Here is a 25,261-nt window from a genome sequence, read left to right on the forward strand (position 1 = left end):
CACCTAACGAATTATACATAGAATAAATAAAAGCAAAGACCACTTTTCCAAATTCCTTTTGTTTTCTGGAAGTTAGAAGATTACCAAAAACGGGATTCAATAATTCCTAAGCATAAGACCTAAATTATTTTTTACGGATTATAGTAAATGACATGCTTATTTTTCCAATAATAGTCTATGATATATATGGAAAACAATAATCTACTCAAATACAATACCTATTTCTGTTTAAAAAATACAATAATGAAATACTTGAGCTAAATCTACTTTTGACAATTTAGACATATATTTAACCCTCCTTCAAAAAGACAGTGCTTTCTTTATTTCTAATTTCCGAATTAGAAGACTTTCTAAATGATGTTTACATTAATTAATTACTGTAATTTTATCTAAAAAGTGCACATTAGAAGGAAGTTTCCCCGAAATGACTGTGGAGTAAATTACAAAATTGCTTACTGTCTCCAATATATGAGCATGGTTGAGAATTAAAACAGGATAACTTTAATTAATTATTCAACATCGACTAATCAGATTATTATTATTATAAATTACATTTAGTTGCAATTGTCAAATAATGCAAACATCTTATGCATAACCCCACTTTCATACATTTTGCTTAGTTTGACTTTATTAATTTTGATCTTATATTGTTATTCAAGCAAATTATTATTTTATTAATCGGAGTGCTTTGGAAATGTTTATGACTAAGAAATTATTTACTAAATACATATTTATATATTTTATATAAAGTAGGAATGATTAAACTACCAACGTGTGTTTAAGGTGGCATATTAGTTTGATTATAATGTGAAAGTGATATAATTAGTTATTTTGATTTGATTTTTGTTACAGATTAGTTTATAGTGTATAAAAATAAATAAACTAATGATTTTTCAAAAAAAAATTGTATAAATTAGAACACAAAATTTAGAGGAATGGTAATTATATTTAAATGTAAACTAATGAAGATTTAATAGTCGGTGCAAGTTGGTATTTGTTGCCTAAAAAAGTCAAGACGTGAATATCAACATCCAACTTCATTCATATATGTTTGTTAACACTTTTTAATACACTATACAAGAACTCTACTATAATAGTTCAAATTTTAAATATTTTATTAAAAACCAAAAAAACTTGTTTAGGAGATTGAAACCTTATGTTTTCATCTCTTCACTTAATAACATATTGAATCTCTAATTTTAAAAAAATATAATTAATTGTTTAGTGAACATGATTCATATGGTTAGACATGTCATGAATCAATATTAAAAGATTCTACCCATGAATTTTGTAGTCAAGGTATCAAGTACTACATCTTCCAATAAGATTGTGAAACTTTTTTTAGTGAATAAAGAAATACATGGTAAAGTTCTAGGAACTGTTTGAGCATATAGTTGAAAAAATGATTTAGTAGACTTTCATTCCTTTGTTATCTTTTACTTATAACTTATTGACATTTTTCTTCTTGTTAATGTGATGGTACTTCATTTAAATCCATAAAGTATTTATTCCTACCACTATAGAGTGACAAACACATCAACTTTTTTGTTTTAGATAGTAATTTGGGTTTATCTATTGAGTCAATTTTGGACATAGAGTTTCCATAATGTATATATATTTTATAAGAAATGGGGGTAAAATTGTAAGATCAACCTCCAAAAGGTGTCATCAAAATATGTGAAGTCTCATCAAAGATAAATGAGATGGACTAATCTACATTTATCTTTTTCATTTGTGGGATGCCCTATTCTGCTAGTGCTACTTTTAAAATAATAATAAACAGGTCCAAATGTCCAATTGTTTTGTTTTTGTTTTTTGTCTTCTTTTTTTTTTTTTTAAAGAAAAAACAAATAAAAAAACCTAAACCACGAAGCCCCTGTTTTCCGTTATTTACACAACAAGCCCATCACATTTTCCAAAAAGGACCCTACTCGGGGATCGCCATCAAATTCGCCGCGAACTTTTTTCTTCCACCGGCGCCACCACGGCCGGCCGCCACTCGTTTACGAGTCTTCAGTTCCTCAACCGTAAAAACCACCGGAGACACCGATCTCCGTCGGTGGCCACATTTATCTCCCCCGCTACATTTCATTAGCGCAGAGTTGGCCTTGACAGCCAATGCCGCCATTTCTTCAGCCTGAAGCGGCTGCTTCAGCCTATTCAATGGCAGCGCAAAATACAGCTGTCCAAGTTGAAGCTCCTCGTCGTCGTTAATGGCTGACAAAGCATCGTCGAAATCCATTTCGTCGGAGTTACATATGAAGCAGGACGGGTTCTTTTGAAGAACGTACGAAACTTTAACCGGATACGAAAATTCCTGCAGACTTCCGTCGTGAAGGATCAATTTAGCAGTGGCAACGGCAGTAGATTCCGAAGAACTGCAAATACCCATTAACGGCGGCGAGGCACGGCAGAGGTAATTAGAGAGAACACAACGGGTGGCGGAATTGGAGGCGTTAGGGATTAGAGGACGCGTTGGTGGTTCTTTATATATAAGGAAGGTGGGGGCCTACACTTTTCTTTCCAAACAGCGTGTGCCACGTAGGATTTGGAAAATAGTGATGTGGACCCGATTTATTTTTGTTTTTAATTAAGAGTGGGGACTGCCAGGCTGTGAGTCGGTCGTGACAGGTTGGAAGGGATTTGCGTTGTGTACTTTCAATAATGACCCTACTCATCATATTTACTACCTACCCACGTCAATTATTCATCTTCTCGAGGTAAAATTTCTACGTTTTACTTGAAAGCTAACCGTTTAAATTCTATTTTAGTTTTCTTTTTTTACAAAAAAAATTACTTTTACTTCAGTTAAAAGAGGTTTTTAATTTCTACTTTCATTTAAATTTGTTATGTACTTCAACAAGTAAGAGTTACTTTTTACTTAATATTTGTTTCACCTTTATTTTGTACAAATTAGTTTCTATTTCTTTTATACTCTGGTATGATTTGGTAAAATAATAACTATGCAGAACTTATTAGTTGAAAATGTTTATTAATTTGATTATTAATAGTTTAAATTCAGCTTAAAATTTTATCAGTAACCATATAATTATCAACTATAACACTTTCATTAGTTTTGAACTGTTATATTTTAGCTAGTAGCTTGTTCCATTAGTTAGTTTAGGTGAGTTATGGTGCAAATCAAATATAGATGATAAAACAATAATAAAATTTAAAAAAGTGGACATAAGTGATAATTTATATGTATATATAGTTTTGCCCTTGATAGTTCATATATGTCAAAAGTTAAAACGTGGGATATTGAAAAATGTTTAGATATAAATACCTGTGAAAATAAATGCCAACCTGACTATAATAATAAACTATCTTCTAAAACAACATGGTACAATCCTAATATAAAAACAACTTGCAACCATAAATCTAAAGAGAAATTAAATTGATCAAAGGAAACGTACTTCAACAAGCACATAATACTATATTAAAATGTCTCCAGTTTTGAATTTCTTCCACACTTCATCATACTAGAAAAAAAAAAAAATATTACTACACCTTACTTTAACTTTTGAATCTCTACTCATGATTAAGAGTTCATTTGGTAATGTTTAATAAATTATTTCATTAAATGTGTTTAGCATCCATTTTTTAAATAACATAATTTTAGGATAATGAGAAACACATGCATTTTTATTACTAATTAAAATAAATGTGAACATATACCTACACCATTTTTTAACCTAAATATTTAACTATAACTATAAGTTGACGCACAAATATATATAATATATATATATATATATATATATATCATGCCGTCTCAAAACGTTTGAAAGTTGAATATATTATATTTGTAACAATATTTAGAAATTTGACCAATTTTCGAAAAAGGATAGAATATTACCTTTTCTACTTTGAAAAAAGCAATATAGAGAAATATTTATTACATAAAGTTATAATTGAATTTCAAACTTACATGAAACCAAGGAAAACAAGAAAAAGAAGGAAGAAAACCACACACAAAAATTTCAAAGATTAAAAAAAAAAAAACCTAAGCACGAATGTCATTAATATTCCATGAGATACAGAAATTAAAAAAGAATATACATTCCTCATTTTTCTTCTATTATTCTAATTAATTATATAGAATGAGAAACTCCAATATATGGTATTTGAAAAATTGGTCAAAACATAATTAAAAAAAAAAAAAAGGCCTTTAAACAGGTCAACTTAAATACAATTGAAATAGTTAAAATAATGAATACATTCCATATTTGAATTGGTTATGTATATAAAGCATAAATGAAGGCAGAAAAAAGAATCTTTAATTTTTTTAAAAAAAAGAGATGCTAAATTGGTAATTGATTGAATAAACCCCAGATTAGGAAAATCATTAGAGTAGGGGTAGTGATTGAAAAAAGATTTAGAGCTTAATCAAATGATTGACATCATGAATATCAAAGAGAAAAAAAAAGCACGTGAAAAAAATGACCTCGGAATCTACAAAACAAGGAGCTCCAACAATCCGACAAACAATGGCGAGACCTTATCTGATTTTGCTGGGCCGAACCCCAACTTTGCTCAGCCCACCGGCCCACCGGCCCCCTTTCTTTTTTCTTTTTTAATATATCTATATATATTATGATTTATTCATCTTTTCATAACTATTTTTATTAGAATATCATCACCTTGACCACCATTAGCTGGTAAAATACCAAACATCCATAGAAAATAAAATTTGGTAGGCCTTTAATTTCCATTTTCCACCTACAACTTTGATTGTTTATAGAATCTTATTGTATATGATTAGATAATTATTCTTAGTTAATAATGTTTTTTGCATACGTCATGAAATAGTTCAAAATAGTTAAGATTGCTATTTTTGGCCTAATTTTCTTTTTTATCCATACAAGGAACTTCTGATCTATTGCACATAGATCTCAATTATTTAGATATATATATATATACATTGTCTTTAAAAGTTGGGTTTGTTCCCTTTTGCTAATTTTAACTAATTAAATATTTATTGATGAACACTAAATCATAGTTAAAATATTAAATAATTGAATGAAACAAACAATTGGATTTCCCTTCTTCAAACCAATTCCTTCCTAGAAGCTTCTCTCAAAATCCTCCCTCAATAAAACCCCTAAATCCCACTCATCAATAATGAGATACATCAAACCCACCACAATACATTGCAAAATTATTACTTATTTATTTCATTTTTGGTACCAAATTAATGACCCTACAAAAGAAAGAAAAGGAAAAAAAAGGTATACTACTTTTTTTTTGGTTCTCTAAATTTTCTTTTGTCACTTTCTTCCAACTTGGGGCTTCCAAACCTAAAAAAAGGATTCATTTAAAAGAAAACCCCCTTTTGTGTTTTAAATATAAATCTCAATTATTATATATGGTTGTGAAAATGTTGATAAAGGATTTTAATTAAGCCCTTCACATGCTATATGTATATATAATTTTTATTTTGATGTGTTATGAATATGATATGGATAAATGATGAAAAGGGCAGAAATTTGCTGGCATAACAAATGCTATACCTCACCAACCAGGCACACACTAACTTTACAATATTACTATAGTGGGGGGGGGGGGGGGGGGGGGGGGGGGGCTTATTAGTCACTTCCATATTTCATTTTTGAAGATTGGTGTGCTTTCTTTCTATATATATTCTTATAGTCACATGATATGTTCCACATATAACCCAAACTTTGTGTTGGCCTTTTAAGCTGATAAATATCATAGACATTAATTATAATCACATTCTGTACTCTATACAACTTTTCCTGATAAGCATGAGAGATTTTACTGCTAAGCTTTTTGGTTGCTAATTAATACATTTTGGTTAGTATCAAATTATGAGTAAATTGGCTTTTGAAAATGTGTTTTAGTTTTCAAGTTAGAAAGACATGTGTTTGATGAATCCTTACAATTTTAAAAGTCACCTCAAACCTAACCTTTTAAGTTTCCATCTTCTAAAAATTAATGGATTAAAAAGGTCAATAAATATATATTTTAAAAGAATATTCAAATGATATTTTAAATTGAAAATAAGATAAAAAATCTTATCTTATCTAAAATCCATGGACTATCCATAGAGAGGTATACATACATATATACAAAGAGTTTGGTTTCATGCATATGGTTTGGGTTTGGTTTTGTATTAAATTTGTTTATTTGGTGGGCTATAAATTAAAATACAAATTATGTAAGTAAATGAAACAATTAAATTAAAATGAGTAGAAAAGTGAAGGGGTCCAAGTTAGGGTTTAGGGTAGGGTGTCCCACCAAAGGGGAGTTCTCACCGTCACAAACGAATACAAAGTACCAAATAATAAAGACATTCCCCCTAAGTTATGGACTTGAATCAACAATATTTTAAAGACATCACTGTCCCATTTTTCTTATTTTTTGTCCCCCCATTTCATTTAATCTAATCTAATCTAATCAATCATTTTAATTGTTTTCTTTAAGCTTCTTTAATTATAATATTTATTTATATGAGATTTTAATTAGCATCTAATTATTTTAGCTTTTATTCAAGATTTTTGTCTCCTGATATATAATAAGTGATGAATGATTTTGTCTTTATGTTTTTATAATCTTTAAATGTTTTGTATAAATATCTCTTTATTAGCATATCAATCTAAATCATTTCAATTTTTATTTTGATCTAGTTTATACTTCTTTCATTTTATTTCATCTAATATGGTTCATTTGATGCTACGTTTACAATATCATACTCAATTAAAATTTATCGGCCTACGTTCTAATGTTCTCAATATCATACTCAATACGAGTCTAATGTTCGAATTTCTATACTTCAATCTTGTATTTAAAATATTCAACGGTGACATGATATAAAACCTCTTTCGTGATTAAAATTAATTAATTTAATATATAATATTCATTCTAGTCTCATTGTTTCATGGTTTTTTTTTAATATAACAGAAATATCAACTCATTTCTAAAATAATTAATACATATTTACCATGACAAAAGAAACATAAAATCAATAAAGTTTCAAATAAAAATTTGATCTAAATATTTCAAATAGCTAGTAATTCAACTTTTAAAAATGTCCTAAGGCATTTTAATACTAACCAAAATCATTTGGTTTGAAAAGTGTTTCTGAACGCATATGAGAAAATTGGTTTTCCTCATAAAAAATGCTTATACACTACTTGGTAAATAAGGGACTAAGTTAAATAATGCATTAGATAGAATATATCATTTCATATTTTGATATATTATTTCACCTATTATACATTATATAGTGTATATATAGTTTTTTTTTTTTAAAAAAAATAACATGCCTATATATATATATAAAGAACCACAGATGTGAAAATTGAAAATAACATAAATGATTCATCTTCAATACTTGCATAGCACTTCTGATTATTGAATCGAATTAATTTTACAATTATCCAATCCAAGTTTCCAGAATTGGACAAATTTTTGCATCAATGTCATATTTTATTTTTATTTTTATTTTTACCTTTTGCATTTACAGTTCTCAAAAAATGACATTAACAAGATCAACTCTACAAAGAAGGAAGAAGCCATAGATTGAAGAGGGAAGAAACTAAAGAAAGAAACCATGACAAGAATGCCATTCCTGCAGAAAGCCGATATCTACTGCAAAGCTTTGCTGAACAATACGAAATCCCGGCTTCGAGCAGTATATCAGCGACACTGGCTGTCGAGCAAGCAGCGCCCAAAGAGAGAAATGATAGAACCTATGACACAGCAAATGTTATATGTTTTTTTCTTTCATTTTCTACTACAAGGAGAAAAAGAACAAAGATGTTAATTATATTTTGTCTCCCACACAATATATCCCGTACCCAATCTCCGGTGACGATGATTGACGTTACTCTTGTTTGAGGAGGTAAATGCCTAACAAAAACTGAATATCCATCTACTACTGCCAATGTCAAACTCCAAGGAACCATCAATCCCATGACTGTCACCAGATAGCTGAGGGAATCAACATGAGCAATGACAAAGTTTTCTTGAGATTTTGGATCTTCTATATTTTTTGAAGGTTTATGTATGAACATGGCAAAAACAACAAAAAATTAGCTCAAGTTTGCATCACATATTATATTCTCCTGGATGATCATCTTTCGCAATTCCTCCTAAGATGCAAACTTATCCAACTAATAGATAAATTTAAATTAAACTTCTTGTCGTTATCCTTATGTTGAAATAGCTGCCACTAGGGTATAACAATGACAACAAAAAACCATGGCTTAACATTTAGAAGAAGATGATGGAAGCAAGAAATTTGCTCCTTACAGTAAGGAAAATGTGAACTCTTAATTACTCGTAAACAAAGCTAATCTAACTATAACAGAGAACTGTGTAATTGACTTTATGTTATGTTAGAGTCCCTAAACACTTATCCAGACTTGTGGGCTTGAAAACACGTAGAAAAACCAACCAGTGAGAATCAATCTTAAATGGGAAGGAAGTAACATTGTGGAGTTTGAACATATAATCTCATTGACCACTTCCGGTAAATCACCAATTGAATCAAAATATTAAAATTAATTGATGAAAGTAAATTAATATTATATCATCTAATACTTTGATCATGGAATGTGGTCTATTGGAGTCCTTGGGTTACTGATAGCAAATCATACTCATTTTAGCTAAAACAAAGTTTATCATTTAGACACTTTTGCATCTAGAGCTGTTGTTTCCAATACAAAGTTCATTACCAAATCTCACTTCCGAAGAACATAGTTCCTGTTGGAATGATTCCAGTAGTATAATAACACATCTCAGATCGGCTAATCTTCGTTTAAATACTTTTTACACAGTTAAAGATAGCAATAGAAAAGAAATACTGCAAACAACCTAATATTTAAACTCTGACTAATTTCAGGAGACAACTATCTCACCTTGATAAAATCTAATACGAAGACGCTCCTAGGTTATTCCATAAGTAGTATGACTTCAAAAGTATCTAAATTCACAACATGTAGGAAAAACACATGGTTGTCAACAATCCATTAATCAATCCCAATGGCATAGAATTCCGAATAAGCAGTAACAAACATTTGATACACTAATTTACAAAATGCATACAACACAATTTGCTAACTACAGCAAGATTAAGCCGATACAAGGTCTGTTTCAATCCAATAACGATCAGAAAACCAAAACAGAAACAACCCAATGAGAGAAATTAAGAACTCAATGAACAGAGCCAAAAAAAATTCTGATTACCAGAAAGCCGTGTAGCTATAGAACTCAATTTCCAGACACATAAAGAAGAGAGAAGCCGAGGCAAAGATCGCCTGACCAAGACGGAGGGCCAAGCTTGCACTTGTGCCCAATGCCCCCGGCAGCTCTTCCATTTTCCTTCACAACTATTCTACGCCGCCGCCGCCGCCATCACTATCCTCGATCGTAAATTCATCGCTCAGAAATGGTGGAGACTAGACAATTTTCGAGTAAAATTGGGTCTGAAGAACTTGAAATGGAGAAAATGGAATTGGGTTTTTTGGGTTTGATAATTTAGTGGATGGAAAGAATGAAATTGTCGAGAAATGAAAAATCAGAGAAGAAGGGATGTAATGGCGACGGCAGTGATGCACCGCGATCTTGTTCCAACCAGATTGGCCGATGTCTGTACAGAATTCAGAAGAATTTGGACAAAGAGTTTATGGTGAATTTATGATTTAAATTATTGGATTATTTTTCTTCTTTTTTTTATAAATTTAGTGCATTGTAATTGAGAGATTAACTGTATGAATGTTGATACATTTGGGTCATTAAAGACGAGTTTGTTGAAACGTCTTCCTTTCTTTATTTCTTTAATGCCGGAAATTTTAAAAAGGAAATAACAAATAAAATAAAATAAAACCGTCAAATCAAATCTGTATACTCTTCAAATTGTTTTATCAATTTTCATTTCACAACAATCATTTTATTTTTAAAACTCGTATCAACGATTTATATATATAATTTAAAGTCAAAGAATAAATTGTAAACCTTAGTTAGGCTAGAAATTCAAATATTGTAAAAGATAAATTTCATAGGTTTATAAGTTTGATAAGATGTGTAGTAAATTCCATTAAATAGTATATGTGGGCTTAACTTTCAATAAATTTTGAGATTGGTTTAATTATTTTGTTTTAAGTAATAAGAGTATAGAAAAAATATTTATTTGGAAGGATGTTTGTTCATTTACTATTATACCAACTAAATCAAAATTAATTTTAAGGGAAAATTAATTAATTGTTATATAGGTGGCACTTGTGAGATATAATACCATTCCATGTTCATGTTCACATTAAAGATCTTCATATCTTTATGGTATCAACCATACATTAAGGATTCGCTATCTTCTCCACTTAAATACCAATGTTCCCTTTTTGTGGCTCTGATATAAAGATATATATATATATATATGTTAAATTACACTTTCACGTTCTATTTCATTTTATGGTAAATCATGGATTGATCTAATGAATTTAAGATAGTAAATATTTGGATATAAATTCAATATATATACCTATCTATTTGTTATTTGGGCAACTGAAATATGTGGCTTGCTTTTTCTTAATTCTATATCCAGATTGTATGAGATTGTTCCAAGAGAAAGGAGTTGAGACATTAATGTCTTTAATTAAGTGATTAAAAAAATATTTTTATGGGTTAAAAGTGTGTTATTACGTGTGGATTGGAATGCCAAGTAAGCTCATAGTTTAAACAATCTTAGTAATGATTGTTTCAACTTAACCACAAATTCTTCATCTACTAAATTACTGTCTAAAATAAGAATAGTCGATTTGATATGGTTTAGTAGATAAGTCACTAATTATCATCTCAAAGATTGATGATTCGATCTCTTGTTCTCGTAGTTGTGAAATCTAAATCCATCTCCACAATTGTATGATATTGTCTACTTTTGAACATAATTCTCATAAATTGCTTTAGATTTCATCTAAAAAGTTTTATATATTCTATTCATTCCTCTAAATCATCTCAAAGATTGATGATTCCATCTCTTCCTCTAAAGTTATGAAGTTAAGCAAATGTATGTTTGAGAAAGAGTGAAAAGGCACAAGATTTTATATGCAAACTTGGATAAAAATAGAACCCCTGCTAGCGTCTCTCTCCATAAGAAAGTTTAGCAACTCTCTCTTTTAACTTACAAGGAACAATATTACACAATCATAAAAGAAGAAAGGGGGGCCTAAGAGTCAAGCTGAGCATACCAAACACCCTGGATCTTCACATCCTTGGGAGCTTTTGCTCCCAAATCGGTATCAGAAGGCTGAATACTCTCAAACACACCAATAACTTCACCAGTCTCAGGCTTGCTCTTGGTCACACTCAAAGTGATTTTCCCTGTTGAAGATGAAGCATTCTTTATGTTTTCTTTAGCAAGTTCTTCTTCATCACCTCTCCCTCCAGCAGGCAATGCAACAGCATTATCATATCCAGTTGAACCTCCTCTTCCCTTTGGGTCCAAGAAAGACGAGCCACGGTAAGATGGGACTAAAAAGTCTCCACTAAAGCTCTCTGGTTTTCCAGAAGCCACCAATTGTTTGATGGTGAAGAGGAACGGGACACGCTCACCTCCCGGCAACTGGACAGTGACAGCAGCATAGTCAATTCCATCTTTCTCCTCAAACTTGATCGAACCATCAGCACCAACTTCAAAGGGTCCTTCAATCTCGTCTAGTGTGTAAGTTAGACGAGTCATGAGCTTGGTGTTTTGGAATTCTGGTGGGGCGTTCTTGCTCACTCCTTCAGCCTTCACAGTGAAAGAAGTTGGCTCAAGACAGAATTTCTTGGCTTGATATTTGCCTGCCTTGAAGGCAAATGAATCAACTCCTCCATCAATGGTTGGGCACTGGTTAGCTGTTCCAGTTCCCTTAACTTCAAGGTATGTCTTGCTCTGAATTTCATCAAAGGTGAGTCTCTTTGGTACTCCTTCAGCACCAGCTCCCTGGAAATACATGAAAAGTATCGAACAATTAAGATGCTCACCAAGTTGTAGGATTACACTTTGTATATATCAAGTGTTAATCAGTCTAGACATTCTTAGATCTCATATATCAAGTGTACTCAGACTAATTAAGTCCTTGAAGTGAGATTTTCTTTAACGCTTTAAAACTTTAAAGTCTGTATCTAATATTTAAGTCATTTAAGACTTACCGTAACACACTAACCATATATCATCAGTGGACTATGTGGTGGACTGATTTTCAAATAATCCTTGATTGAATAGTATAATGAAAATGTTATGGGATCATTAATGTAAAAATGAATTACAAGTTAAATTAAGAACAACAGGTACTTTATTAAGTCACAGAGAATCAAATGGATTATTCCACTTGGATCTAAGTAGTTTGATCCTTTATTTGGCAAGAAATTGCCACTAAGTTAAACAAATTCGGAGATTATCAATTACCCATTCTAAGTCTGAACTATAATTATTTTCTCCAAGAACTCAATTCAATATCAGCAACTAAAACAATACAGACATTCACATCCAAACGCAAATATAAAGCATCGTGGAGAATCATAAGAAGAAAGTAATCGTGGAAGGAAAGTACGATAAGAACATACCGAAACGACAAGAGCGGAAGTGGCAAGAGCGAAGCCGGCAATCTTAGCAGCATCGGCAAACTTGCGAGAAACGTCTTTGAGATCGGAGTGAAGAGAGCAGGTGAGTCTAGGTCCGGAAGATTCAAGGCCAAAGGCTTTAGAAAGGGATTGAGAAGATCTGAGGTGAGAGGTGGTAGTTCTTGAAGCCAACTTGGAGGGTTGCATAAGGGTAGCCGCGGCCGCCTGAACTGAAGCCGCCATTGTTGTATCCGGATTGAGTGTAAGAGAGGAGAAGTGAAATTTTGTGCGGGGAATGATACTGAAACTATAACGGAGAGTAGAGAGGATTTAGGAAATGAATTATGTGGTTTTGGTTAGAGTAAGATAATGAATTGGATAAGAAAAATCTCATTGGATGATTCCCTCATCATTCTTTGCCTCAATTTTCTTCCACGTGGCATACAAACTCATTTTCTACTTGGATATACTTTTTAATTCCTTTTTTGCCTTCAAATATTTTAATCATAAATAACATTTCAGCTTTCATATTTTAAATCTTTTTATGAACATTCAAATTTCAATTCTGAGTCCAATCAATTGTCCACCTACTCAATTTTGTTATTTATTTTAGAAAAATCACAATTCTCCTATGCTCAACTCTATTGATGCTAGCTATAATAAAATTACATATCAATGATGATCTAAAGTTACAACACAAGTGCTGGTAAATTTTCAATTAGATCAAATAGGTTAAACTAATGAATAAGGATTAAATTTAATAAACTAATATTATATAGCATTCTAAAACTCTTTTCGATCAGTGAATTTGCTTTAAAACCACGTCATTCTGATACCATGTTTATTAATTAACTCAAAAACTTAAATCGATGAGTGAAACTAAATTTAATGTATTACTAGCTTTATCAAGTTGGGTTTTTGTTGCACTTATCAAAGAAAAAAGAAGTTACAAAATCTTTTACTTCAGTTTTACAAAGGTAGAGATGCAAAAATGAAGAAATGGGAAGGGAGAGAGCTGTATAGAGAGCTAGAAGAAACGAGCAACCATGGCCCAAACAGGGAACACAAGGAGGAGGATGATTCCAATGGTATTGGAAATTCCATGAGTTTGAGTAAGAGAGTTTCTGAAGCCACCAGATGCACGAATGTGCTCTTGGAGAAGGTAACATCCAATTATCAAACATATCACTACCCCAGCCCAGTGGTCTCTCAATGTATGTGCAAAGAACCCTGGTGTTGCCACTAGAAGCAGAATCAATGACCCTGGAATCTCCAACCAATCTGCAAAAACCAACTTCAATTCATTTTTTTTTGTTGTAACGAACTATTGAAGATATGACCGAGTTAAGTATAGCTCAACTGCCTGTGACATATCACTCACATTGACCAAGATCAGCAGTGCTTCAAATTTGAAAATGTGTTTCTGTAAGTTAATGTCTCGTTTGGTTAATAGTTTTTAAAAATTAAAGCTATTTTCACCCATAACTTTCATACTGGTTTGCATCTTTTTAAAGTAAAAGAGTTAATTCTTAGTCAAATTTTAAAAACAATTTTTCTTTTTTTTTTTTTTACTTTTCAAAACTTGGCTTGATTTTTAAAAACATTGGTACAAAGTAGAAAGTAAATGTTTAGAAAGAGAACGAGTGTTTATAGGCTTAATCTTAAAAAAGAAAAGAAAAAAAACCAAATGATTATCAAACATGATCTCTTAGATCATAATAGGAGAGATTACAAGTCAAAAGAGGCAAAATGATCAAAAGTTTAGAGGGAGGAAAAACATTTTTAAACCTGAAGCTTTTTCTTGCATTATTATGTCAAGTATCAAAGCCACGTTCTCTATCAAGCACTCGCTACGCCGAGTTTAAATAATTCATCATGTCACCTCAACAAATACAAGGTTGTACTGATTGACAAATGCCTTTTTGTAGTTAATGATTGAAATGTATTATAAATTCAAAACAACCTTTCATCATACACAGCGACAGGATACCGATCGACAAGAAAAGTGGTGAAAAAGTAAACAAATAACCATGGTGCTTACCTGGGAAATGTCGCGGAAAGAAGAGCCTCAATACCACTGCAACGAAGGCAATCCATTTCCCAGCATCCCCTCTTAAGAAAATCAAGAATAAACACAATATTAGTTAACATTGAAATACCTTTGGATAAAGCTTAAAAATTAAACCAACAAGGAACACAGAGTGAGTATCACCTCAGTAAGTTAAAAATCCCTTGAGGAAGACTGAAGAAAATGTAAGGGACAAGAAGTGAAGTAAGCATATTTGTTCTCCAGTTCGTACGATCCAAAATCAACAGGTAACTGCATAATGATGTTAAATTTTAGAATGTCAGAAACAAAACAAAAGCCCTTATATTAGAAATAAAGCACCCACATGGCAGCAAAGGAAGCAAGCCATTTAAAAAAGGAAGTGCCAAGACCCTTTCCACCGAGCTTGGTGGCATGTTCAAGAAGCCTAGTGGCTGCAATTTTAAGCTCATGGATATCAGAATTAATCAACTCCTCCATTAGAGGATCACTATTGAGAGCCAAATACGCCATCCTCCCCATTTTTGCTTCTGGGTCTACAAGGAAACGAAAAATGAGAAAGCTTTGGGAAACAAGAGCCTGTGCGGCATTTATACAAACACCTGGAATGCATTTTTATAGTTCAAAAAATCGAGAAGAACTAGGTAATAGGAAAATGTAACGGGGATTGGTCAGGCTCCTTGTTTTCAGCAGAGTTAGTGTTAGAGAATGAAAAAAAAAAGGGTATGAAGTTTCGGATCAGATTAGTTTTGCGTTTGACTGTCTCACCCAAATTCTCAGCTTACTTGGTCCATCTCCTATCCTATATTCATATCCTTACTTCTAATTTTTCCTTTTCATTGGCCATTTAATTCTCCATGAGCTCTATCTTTAGTATTTCATGCATTTAATTCTTTCCCTCATCTTCAAAAAGTGTAATAAGTTTTAATTTGCGTGTAATCTCTATCTGATTTATGAACTTCAAAAGGTATCTTCAGTCTTCATCAAATTCTTACTATCTCATATTTTTCAAAATTTACATATCTTAATTTTCACGTCTTATTAGACTTTATATTCTTTTTTTATATCTAATCAATCTATTAATTTTAAAATTTAAAAATATGACTTAAGCCAAAGTCTAGTTTTCTTTTCCACAATTTTATTTTCACTTTTCTCGTATTAGTTCTTTTATTAAAAAAAATGGATAATTTGTTTCTTTTATTTTAGATAATAATCGAGTGTTTTTTTTTTCAAATAACAAACATACATGAATATAGAATCAAAGTAGAAGTAATAATTGAATCCACTATTATTCAAGATAATAAAATACTTAAAAGAAATAATTGATATTATATCTTATACAAATGCATCTAATACATCCCTCGTTTGGTTTGGTTCGGTTCCGTTTCTTGAACCAATAATTTTCAGTTTTCTTTAAATACTATTCAATATGTCCAATTTTACATAAAAAAGTAGAACCAAATCAATGAGTTAGTTTTCAAAATTTTGGTCGATTTTTGTTGCACCCTTACTTTTAAGTTTAATTTTTCTCGTCTCTAAATTTCTAAATGTTGTATTCTTACTTAATTTTATTTTTTTAAAAAAAAACCTCTGTCTATTAAAGAATCTAACATTAAAATTAATTAAAAATGGTTTAACCAAAACTTAAACCTTACTTAAAAGTGTGGTTTTTTCCCTTTGCGAAAAAAGGTATAGTATTTAAGCCAACAATTTGTTGATCTTTGATTTAAATGGCTATTTATTGTTCATATATATATTTATTATTAAATGGAAATTATAAAATATGATCCTCATTATTAACCTATGTGATACGATTTCTTAAGAGATGACATAAAAGAATACAATATATGTGAAATTAAATTAATTACATCTTCCAAAAAAAGTAAATCAATTAATTATTATATTGAGGTAGTTGTATTAGGGTTTGAGTTGAGTGAAATTCACTCCTTCATAAACAATTCTGACTACATTTACTATTATGATTCACTACTCCAATCAATATCCTAATTCAATTATCAACTCCAATACTTTTCTTTATCAAAATGTATAATACTCTTTGTCTTTTTTTCAAAAAAAACAAATATTATATTTATAATGGTTTCAAGATAATATATTATTTAGAAACTTTTTTTAATAGAAAGATCAAAAACTAATTCATAAGTTATAAACAAGAAAATTACTTCTAACATTATATAGTGATAAATACTAATTTTTACTACTAACGTGAGTGTGTCGTTATTTTTTAATTCTACTTTTAAAAATAGATTGACAATTTTTCTATCTTGTGAAAATTTCTTTATTATTTATGTTATTGAGGTTTGTTTCATTCTTCTTTTTATATTTTTGAATTTCAAACTTCAAATTTTAGCGGTATGCTTTCAATGAATCTTTAAATTAGTCCACACATATAGTTAGTTTATAGATTTTTTTTTTCAAAACAAAATGGTATCTACTAACATTTTCTTTATAATTTATAAAAACATATTCGCATATTATTTTTTCACGAACATTATTATTATTATTATTTAACCAATTACGATAAAAATAACTCTAAATGATAAAATGTAAGCTTTGTTGCAGAGTATGTTAACAGTTCTCATATTAATTATTTTGACATCATTGGAGAAGAGAATAAAACTGTTTGAGATGAGAGAGTAAACATTCTTAATAACTAAAAAGAAACTAAAAGAATAGAGGGGAAGAATTCAAAATACAGAAAGCAAATTGGATATAATTTTGAGGATTGTAGGTAGAAGGTAAGTATGAAGCCTTTAAGCTTTAGAACATGAAAGGATGGAATAAAATGTGTATAAAAATGAAGAAGAAACAAAAAGGCAAAGAAAAAAGAAAAGATGAAAAGAAACATAATGATGAAGAGGAGGGTAGAAGAAACAAGAAGGGGTAGAAAGTTGATAGGCTTTGTTTGACTCAAAATGCTTAATCATTAACCAAAATAAAATTAAAAATACATATTTATTTACTTACTTTAGGGAGAGAGGAATGAATGAATGTAAGAATGCATGCAATTCAATTATTAGAGCCTCTATTTCATGATTTGCTTTTTACACCTAAATTTGAATCTCTTCTTCAAAAGTCGCGCCGCCTTTAAAGACCTTTCTCTACATTCCTTTACATATTACATATCACTACCAACTCTTCCTAACCATTTTAGTTTCATTTCTTTTAACATTCTTCTCCTTCCTTTACTTACTACATACATACATATATATATATATTAATCTAGATGTCAATGGATGGATGATTGATGGTTTATATAAAGCTTTACCCAAGTTCAAAAGTCAATTAATAATCACCAAGGCCAACAACTTTTACTAATGAACTACCACCTTTTCTTTCAACTGTACTTTTTTTTAAAAGGAAAATAATTGTAATCATATTTCCCACTAAAACAATCAATTGAAATATTAAAAGTACTATTTGCTTTAAAATTTAAGTACCAAATCCAACCGGGCATGAAAGGATGAAACTTGACTACCTTGTTTCAAATTGATAATGATATCATTTAATTTTGATCCTATTATTTATGATTCTTCAATATTAGAATCTAAACAAAAATAGGGGATAATTGATTGCAAATTGCAATGTGCAATTAATTAAGAACTAATTGATTCACAAATAAAAATGAGAGAGGCCACACGTATCTCATTCGTCCGTTTCATACTAACTTAAATTAACCTACACTACCCATTGCTCGAAAAGGCGTGCCACAATCAAAACGGTGCGTGGTAGCAGCAACAATTTGATTTTACCCAAATCACAAAATTTGTAAAATTACAACTCCCAAATTTCTTTTAACCCCAAAAAGAAGAAAGAAAGAAAGAAAAGGAAAGAAAGGGAAAGGGAAAGGGTTTAGGGTAAGGGTAAGGGTAAGGGTAAGGGAGGAAGTAAGCCTGCGTGGCATCCACTGTTAACTTCCGTACAATGAGCAATTGGACCCACTCAAGCACAGAGGAAAGCTGACCTGTTATCGTTTCTATGGCTGATGATGGTGGTGGTGCTGGTGCTGGTGCTGGTGGTTTCGTCCTCTTCGGCCATCCAGGACCGCTGATTCATGTGAATCACATACCTGGGTTTTGAACTTACATCCCAACCGTCTGATCAACGACGCTCGCCATCTTCCTCCATTACCTTGTGGGCTCCCGGCCTTATCGATCTTCTCGATCACTTTCTTCATCGTTGAGCACTCTCTTTCAAGCTGATGCACCCGCGTCCTCATACTATCCATATCTAACCGAAGCATCTGATTCTCTCTCACCGTCTCTCTCCACGTGCCATTCTCGTGCACTATTGCTCCCGCCGGGATTTCCTCCTCCTCCTCCTCCAATTCCTCTCCCACTCCCCGTTCCACATCCTCCGTTTCACGACGGGATACGCCTGAGAATCTTCCGGTATCCGCCGGTACTGTCTCCGCAGCCATGAGTGTTCCAGCGATGGCGTGACGGAGCTGCAGCTGTTCGAAGAACAACACCTGCACTACTGCTCGGAGTGGAAGACGGTCGTTCTGAGCAGCGTGAGTGCATGCCTCTAGTGTCAGCTTTTGGCAGTCCATTACTCCACATATCTTCTCGCGTTCTGCTTCGGAGATCCATGGATGGGCCTATCAAAAAGGATTTTCAAAATTAATTTACTAATGACGAATTGCAGAGTGAAAATTAGGAGATTGTTTTTTGCGAACCTTGAGGTACACATCGACGGCTCGGTAAACACCGTCATCGAAGAGTCTAGCCTGTTCAGGGAGAGAAATTGCGAGGTTGTAGAATCTTTCCGCCTTCAGATTGCCGTCTGAGGCAATCTCCGCGAGATATCCATCTATCAACTTACCGACGAGCATTAACGCTGGCGATCTGGTACCATCATCCTCGACTACAGCTTGATTAACTTCAGCTACCTCTGCATTTTTCTCTTCGAGTCCCTCTAAGAAGTAAGATAAGATCCTCTCTGCACAATCAACGTCATATAAGGTCTCGTTCAGATACGAATAGCTCGGAATTAGAAGATCGTCCAGTGTTGCTTGTTCCAGTTGCGATCCTATTTTCTTCTCTAAAGCAGCTTTGCAAACTTCCGAAGCATTCAATATATTGGCCGTCCGCAGTAGTCCGAAGAGGAACCTTGTTGCGGTTGGAGTTTTTGAGCTTTTCTCCAATGGAAGATTACTGATTATGGTCTCTAACAACTCCTTTTGATCAGTCTCCGTAGGCATACTAGAGGAAGAGGCAGATGGTAACGATGGCTTCCGGTTGGACCTGGATATACCTGGAATATATTTCTTAGCGTAGTTCATTAAACAGCTCTCAATAATCTCCGAGCTCACATCTCGATCTCTCATGGAGAAAATTAACCGCTTAAACAGAGGCAGACTGAGCTGGGCGAGATCCTCAAACCATGACCCTCCCTTGCTTCCTCTACCACCGCTCTTCTTTCGCCCTCCAGTTTCAATTCCGTTCCAAAGCATCTGCTTCGATTGATCTTGAGCGCTATTGGCTCCATCGCTGACTGGCCATCCAAACAAAGCTGGATCGGCGGATGGCGCTTTCGAAGCGATCGAATCGATACATCTCTGCGTAATGCTTAAGGTCTCGGCCAGAGGCATTACAGGCTCACAAGATTTCAGCGTTTTAATTGATTCTTTGATGCTTCTGAGTACAGTTTGGGAGAGATATTTTTCGGTTTTTGAGATTAGGTTTTCTACGCTGTACTCTTCCGTCATTTCCAGAAACTCTCCGGCGCAGCGGAGAGGAGCGACATTGGAAGAGTTGAGGTCGATCTTCACGCCGTAGCAGAATTTAGATGCCATTTCGAAAATATCAGAACCGCCGGGGAAATCAGAGAGCACTATATGGCAGTGATCTTCCTCACCTTCATCATCTTCTTCTTCGTCTTCGTCTTCTTCTTCCTGTTGCTCTGCTTCAGCGGTTTTATTTTGATTCTCTCTGGTAGGAGTAGAGCAATTTGCTTCTTGCTCGGTTATCAAATTGTGAAGCTTCCGGCTCTTTGACATTAGAGGAAACTGAAAATTTACAAACTATTAGCCCATAACTCAAGAGGAACAATCCGACACAACCAAATCAACCAAGGACAGAAAAGTAGTAGTCAAACAAAATTAGCAACAAGATTCAGGAGGCGACCTTATGGAGATGGAAAGCCATATCCTCCACTTCGATGACAATGTCGCTCGGTAAACCAGTGGTGCAGAACCTGTGAAAACAAAACCCAGAAAAGAAGTGTTGACATGAGAGCTTAAACCAAAGGTCTAAAAATGGGGAAGACATAATAACTCAGAACTCACCAAGCTTGCCTTTTGGAGCTGGGGTTCTCTGCAGGTGCAGCTTGTATTTCAGTAGCCATTTTCTGTACACTGCCACACCTCGAAGAAGAATCAGTCCCTGAAACTAGAAACCCAGATACATTTGTTGCACAGAAATCTGTGGGGGGGTTTGTTTAGAAGATAAACACAAAGAAACAAACGAACAAATGGAAAGAAGTGAGATCCTTTTAGGAGTGTTTTAGTATGGGTGAAATGGACTTGACTTAGGATCAAGGAAGAAGAAGATAAAAAGAAAAACAAGGAGTGATGGGGGGCAGAAAAATGTTTGGTTGTGCTTTAGCTGCTTGCGATTTCCTTTCTTCAGAAGAATAAATCTGACAATGGGGGGAGGAGCATCATCAAAAGGCGAAGAATGCTCAATGGGAATTAAAAAGGGTAATTAAAAAAAGAAAGAAAGAAAGAAAAACTCTTTTCTTCTCAGATCCGACAAATGGGGTTTCAACAAAATTTCTTTTTTCTTCGTTGCTCTCTTGGTCTACGAATCAGGTCAGAATCTCACCCACTCCAATTTTTAAAAACTTCCATCAAATTAAATTCATTCAATTCTTTTCTTTCTTTCTTCATCCTCAAATAATCTGAATTTTGGATATTTTCTAACTTCTTTCTATTCTCATAAAAAAAAAAAAAAAAAAAAAAGAGTTTCTTGCTTTGCTAGGACCCTAATTTCCAGACCGTCGGTTACATTTTATTTTGTTTTTTAATCATTTCAGCTTTGTTGTTTATTTATTTATTAACACAAAAGTTTTAGTTTCTATATTTCAAATAGAATATCCCTATATTATTACCCATTCTTTTCTTTTCTTTCTTTATTTATTAGTACATATGAATTATATTTTTGGAGAAGCATATAATATGCTTAGCATATGATTTTACAAAACATTTACTATTCAAAAATTGTACGTAGTTTACATTCAAGCTCCTAATATTTAGTAATTAACTATACTTTCATTTTTTGGTTTAGAAATACATCATTTAACACAAATTAAGAAACATAAATACAACTCTATTTTATCTTAGTTTTTAGATTATATACCGAGAAGAAAACTCTTGAATTATTTATAAATTTAATTTTGTTTTAGTTATTAATACATACTTTAGCTAAGCTATTCATAAATTGGTTACTTTCATAATTTATGACATTATAAATTGTACTTTTAAAAAATATAAATTAGAACTGTTTCTTCAAAAGTGAGTGAGGAGTAATTACTTAGAATACCAAAAAAAGAAACTCTTTTATTTCCATTAAACCAAATTGTCATTAACTTTTCGTAATGACTGGATCTAATAAAATCTTATTAGAAAGTTTCTTACCCAAAATTTCATTATATTATAATTATTAAAAAGATTCCATTCTTCAATTTCAGAAGAAGAATTTACATTTGGGAGAAAAAGATCAAGCTTGGATTCTGAGGTTCGTTTACTTGTAAATTGCAATCTTATCTCTTTCGTCTATTTTTGTGAAAATTAAATTTTATCAGAGTATGATATAAACTTTAGACACCACCATCTCCAATACTACTAAATGCATTGAGTTGAGTTAGAATTAGATAGGTAAAAAATTATATTTAAAACATTAACATATATATAAACATAGCAAATATAGGAAAGTTCTCATAGAATTGACAAGTTTTGCTATATTATCCACCTACTCTGCCTGTGCCGCTTCAACAAGCTCAATCTTTGTTTTATAAAATGAGATGGGAGTTTGGGTGAATGATCTCTCCTCCTCCTCCTGATACGTTGTTCTATAGAAAAGGGAATTAGATAGCTTTTTTCTAAAATAGGTTTGATAAGTAAAGAAAAATGGATAAAGAATCTTTGGGACAGCTCGTATGAGTTATGAATGGGCCTAAAGTGTAAGGGTGACCTCAGCAGGAGGGAATTACTCATAATAATGGCAAGCCTACCCAAATAAGATGAGATGAGACCTTAGGGCAATTCACCAATATAATGGGAATGGGAATGATGTGGGGTCATCCATATGTATTTTGTGAACCCTTTATGTATCCAAATATTTTGGATTTCAATCTCATTTTCTCTCCCAAAAATACTTTCTTCTACTTTTTAATTTTTCATTATAAGTTACAAAATAGAGAGATTATGTTATTTGTTGAGATATAAAAAAGAAAATTAGACCAATAATGGAGGTGTAATGTATTGGTAAGCAATGATGTGGATGTTAGAGAAAATGAAAAGAAAGGCGCATGGGGGTATTAATTACTATGTTGATTAAGGGGGCATATGTATTATTATTAATCATAAAATAGTAGAAACCATATGGGAAATACATAATTATGCAATGATTTCAACTTTAACATTATAAAATTGTAAAGAAGATTAGATTATATTTTGGTAGACAGACAAACCCCACTTACTTCTAAAAGTGAATCTTTTCCCTTAATTATTTTCCCTTTATTTTGGGGTTGGAAAATCTTGATTCAATTAAAATATGTATATACAAAAAAGAAAGAAGATTGCAGGAATGGTAAGAAGGGAATGAAGTAATAATTGAAACACATGGTTTGGATTTTGGATATGAAATTATAATAAGTCTCTAAGATGAGAAGGAAGACAAACAAAGACAATGTAATGCCAAATCTTTTTTTTTTTTTAGTTAAGAATAATCTAGTAGGTTTTTCTAGGTTTGTCTTTCACCCCCCATGTTAATCTTCAATCTAATTATTTGTTTAAGGGAATAATCAACTTATATTATCAAATTATAAATGTTTTTCTCTACTTATTAATTAACATAATTATATTTGCCTAATTAACCATGCTATTTTGAATTTATGTACTAAGTAGATAGGACAATGAATTTTAAGATATCTCGAATATTTTTATGCATTTTACTTCTTCTTTTAACTAAAATCGTAAAGATGAGATCAAGCCTTAAATCTCATGTTTTTAACAACATTGGTTCACAAGTGTTCTAATTTATTTAAAAGGGTTTATTAATTTATTACTTAAAGTTTTGTATTCCTTATTTTTATGAATAATTTGATAGAATTGAAAGTTGGAATGTTGAGTGGTAAATAAGTATCCTAACTCCGACGTTAGTGGTAATTTAAAAATGTGAAGTGGGCAAAGCACTTTTGAAAACAGGAGGAGGGGGAAAGGAAACGTAAACGTCCAAAGAGGCACAAACCCCCAAGAAATTCAGGTAAGTTATGGCCATTGAGGGGCACAAAATCCACAAAAATACACATTCTTTCATTACTTTAATTTATTTATTTATTCATACAAACCCACACTCATTTACTTTATTTATTTCATACCTAAGAATTAACCACGTAGCTCAACATATATAATCTTATATTTCATATTCAAAATGCTTTAATTTCAAATATACATATAAATATTATTATTGTTGTTGTTGATAAGCTTTGCTTTAACTGAAATACCTCCTTTTCTTTTTGGTATCGACTTTTGATATATATATAAAAAAAAAGATTTAGAAATGAGAGGAGAGATTAATGAAGAGTATATAGATATGGATGAAAAAGTGTATTTTGTTGGTAGTTTCTAGGAATGTATGAGGCAAATTAAACAAAGTTTAATGGATTATTTGAAGTAATGTGATAGAGATAAAAGGGGGCAGGGCATTAAAGTGAAGGGGCAGTGCACCCCCATCTATAGATGTTGGGGAGGGTGTTGCCCACATACATCTTAAGGGCTTTTTGTGGGTTGCTACTTGCTGGATTAACTGACCACATGGCTCCCAAGAAACTCTCTCCATATTCTTTGCTGCCTTTGCTTGCAATCCACAGCTCAACATTATACACCAACAACACATACATTATTATTGAATTTTAAAATAAAACAAGAATAGTTTTAAGTTAATTCGATGATCATTTTTGTTTCCGAGTTCTTAAGAATTTGTGCATTTATTTCTAAACCTCACAAAAGTGGGTCAATAATATAATATTTTGTGTTTTTTTTTTTTATAAAAAAAAGTTTTTATTAATTATGAACAAACACACCCCAACCCACAATACCCACAGTCACCCACATTTTCAATCCCAACCCCCACCTTCATCTTTAGCCCAGCCCACATCTCTTCTCAAGAATGGTTTATCAAATTGTTGGAAGCTCTGCACAAGTGATTGTCAAGAGTCTCAATAATCCTATTTCTCTCAGTATCCTTCTATTATGGTCGATTTGGATGCCAAAGAGGTGATGAACTGCTTCTCACCCTTTATTGAGTTAAATAATACATTAAATAAGATTAAATATATGTAAAACTAGGTATTGTTGTCATTAGTGAGTGTATTATAAGTTTCTTGTCATGCCTAAACCAATTA

The 25,261-nt window shown here is 32.1% G+C and overlaps 5 protein-coding genes across 7 annotated transcripts; all 5 read right to left on the minus strand.

Annotated features, from left to right (window-relative positions):
• Positions 1–1,598: 1,598 nt before the first annotated feature.
• LOC101203564 lies at positions 1,599–2,459 on the minus strand. The gene has a single exon (XM_004141900.3). It carries the CDS (start codon positions 2,390–2,392, stop codon positions 1,928–1,930), a length of 465 nt encoding a protein of 154 aa, XP_004141948.1. The 5' UTR covers positions 2,393–2,459; the 3' UTR covers positions 1,599–1,927.
• Positions 2,460–7,331: 4,872 nt separating this feature from the next.
• On the minus strand, positions 7,332–9,751 carry LOC101203318 (CASP-like protein ARALYDRAFT_485429). The gene is made up of 3 exons (XM_004141899.3): positions 9,214–9,751; positions 7,824–7,956; positions 7,332–7,715 (listed from the first exon to the last, which is right to left on the minus strand). Exons 1-3 carry the CDS (start codon positions 9,342–9,344, stop codon positions 7,521–7,523), a joined length of 459 nt encoding a protein of 152 aa, XP_004141947.1. The 5' UTR covers positions 9,345–9,751; the 3' UTR covers positions 7,332–7,520.
• A 1,283-nt stretch (positions 9,752–11,034) lies between these two features.
• On the minus strand, positions 11,035–12,966 carry LOC101203080 (oxygen-evolving enhancer protein 1, chloroplastic). Its single transcript, XM_004141898.3, has 2 exons — positions 12,571–12,966; positions 11,035–11,947 (listed from the first exon to the last, which is right to left on the minus strand). The coding sequence occupies exons 1-2, from the start codon at positions 12,808–12,810 to the stop codon at positions 11,189–11,191; spliced, it is 999 nt and encodes a 332-aa protein (XP_004141946.1). The 5' UTR covers positions 12,811–12,966; the 3' UTR covers positions 11,035–11,188.
• A 475-nt stretch (positions 12,967–13,441) lies between these two features.
• LOC101222565 (cold-regulated 413 plasma membrane protein 2) lies at positions 13,442–15,587 on the minus strand. The gene is made up of 4 exons (XM_004141977.3): positions 14,961–15,587; positions 14,780–14,887; positions 14,609–14,679; positions 13,442–13,848 (listed from the first exon to the last, which is right to left on the minus strand). The coding sequence occupies exons 1-4, from the start codon at positions 15,134–15,136 to the stop codon at positions 13,595–13,597; spliced, it is 609 nt and encodes a 202-aa protein (XP_004142025.1). The 5' UTR covers positions 15,137–15,587; the 3' UTR covers positions 13,442–13,594.
• Positions 15,588–18,200: 2,613 nt separating this feature from the next.
• LOC101223181 (BTB/POZ domain-containing protein At5g66560) lies at positions 18,201–21,519 on the minus strand. Of its 3 annotated transcripts, none has more exons than XM_031887420.1 (4): positions 20,931–21,519; positions 20,761–20,830; positions 19,311–20,642; positions 18,201–19,232 (listed from the first exon to the last, which is right to left on the minus strand). In XM_031887420.1, exons 1-4 carry the CDS (start codon positions 20,978–20,980, stop codon positions 18,609–18,611), a joined length of 2,076 nt encoding a protein of 691 aa, XP_031743280.1. In that variant the 5' UTR covers positions 20,981–21,519; the 3' UTR covers positions 18,201–18,608. The 3 variants fall into 3 exon arrangements, with proteins under 3 accessions (XP_031743280.1, XP_004141945.1, XP_031743279.1); XM_004141897.3 differs by having other exon boundaries at positions 20,922–21,518; XM_031887419.1 differs by having other exon boundaries at positions 20,761–21,519.
• Between the last annotated feature and the right edge of the window lie 3,742 nt (positions 21,520–25,261).

This window comes from Cucumis sativus, chromosome 6 (genome assembly GCF_000004075.3).
Source record: "Cucumis sativus cultivar 9930 chromosome 6, Cucumber_9930_V3, whole genome shotgun sequence".
NCBI lineage: Eukaryota > Viridiplantae > Streptophyta > Magnoliopsida > Cucurbitales > Cucurbitaceae > Cucumis > Cucumis sativus.

Coding starts and splice junctions, on each gene's coding strand:
- LOC101222565 (XM_004141977.3), bottom strand. CDS start 15,136: ATGGGGAGGATGGCGTATTTGGCTCTCAATAGTGATCCTCTAATGGAG. Junction 14,888..14,960: donor CTTGCTTCCTTTGCTGCCAT/GTGGGTGCTTTA, acceptor ATCATTATGCAG/TTACCTGTTGATTTTGGATC. Junction 14,680..14,779: donor GGGATTTTTAACTTACTGAG/GTGATACTCACT, acceptor GATTTTCTTAAG/AGGGGATGCTGGGAAATGGA.
- LOC101203318 (XM_004141899.3), bottom strand. CDS start 9,344: ATGGAAGAGCTGCCGGGGGCATTGGGCACAAGTGCAAGCTTGGCCCTC. Junction 7,957..9,213: donor TATAGCTACACGGCTTTCTG/GTAATCAGAATT, acceptor TGATTCCCTCAG/CTATCTGGTGACAGTCATGG. Junction 7,716..7,823: donor TCATCGTCACCGGAGATTGG/GTACGGGATATA, acceptor GCTGTGTCATAG/GTTCTATCATTTCTCTCTTT.
- LOC101203080 (XM_004141898.3), bottom strand. CDS start 12,810: ATGGCGGCTTCAGTTCAGGCGGCCGCGGCTACCCTTATGCAACCCTCC. Junction 11,948..12,570: donor CTTCCGCTCTTGTCGTTTCG/GTATGTTCTTAT, acceptor ATGTATTTCCAG/GGAGCTGGTGCTGAAGGAGT.
- LOC101203564 (XM_004141900.3), bottom strand. CDS start 2,392: ATGGGTATTTGCAGTTCTTCGGAATCTACTGCCGTTGCCACTGCTAAA.
- LOC101223181 (XM_031887419.1), bottom strand. CDS start 20,904: ATGTCTTCCCCATTTTTAGACCTTTGGTTTAAGCTCTCATGTCAACAC. Junction 20,643..20,760: donor TGGCTTTCCATCTCCATAAG/GTCGCCTCCTGA, acceptor GTAAATTTTCAG/TTTCCTCTAATGTCAAAGAG. Junction 19,233..19,310: donor CCGTCGATGTGTACCTCAAG/GTTCGCAAAAAA, acceptor CCTTTTTGATAG/GCCCATCCATGGATCTCCGA.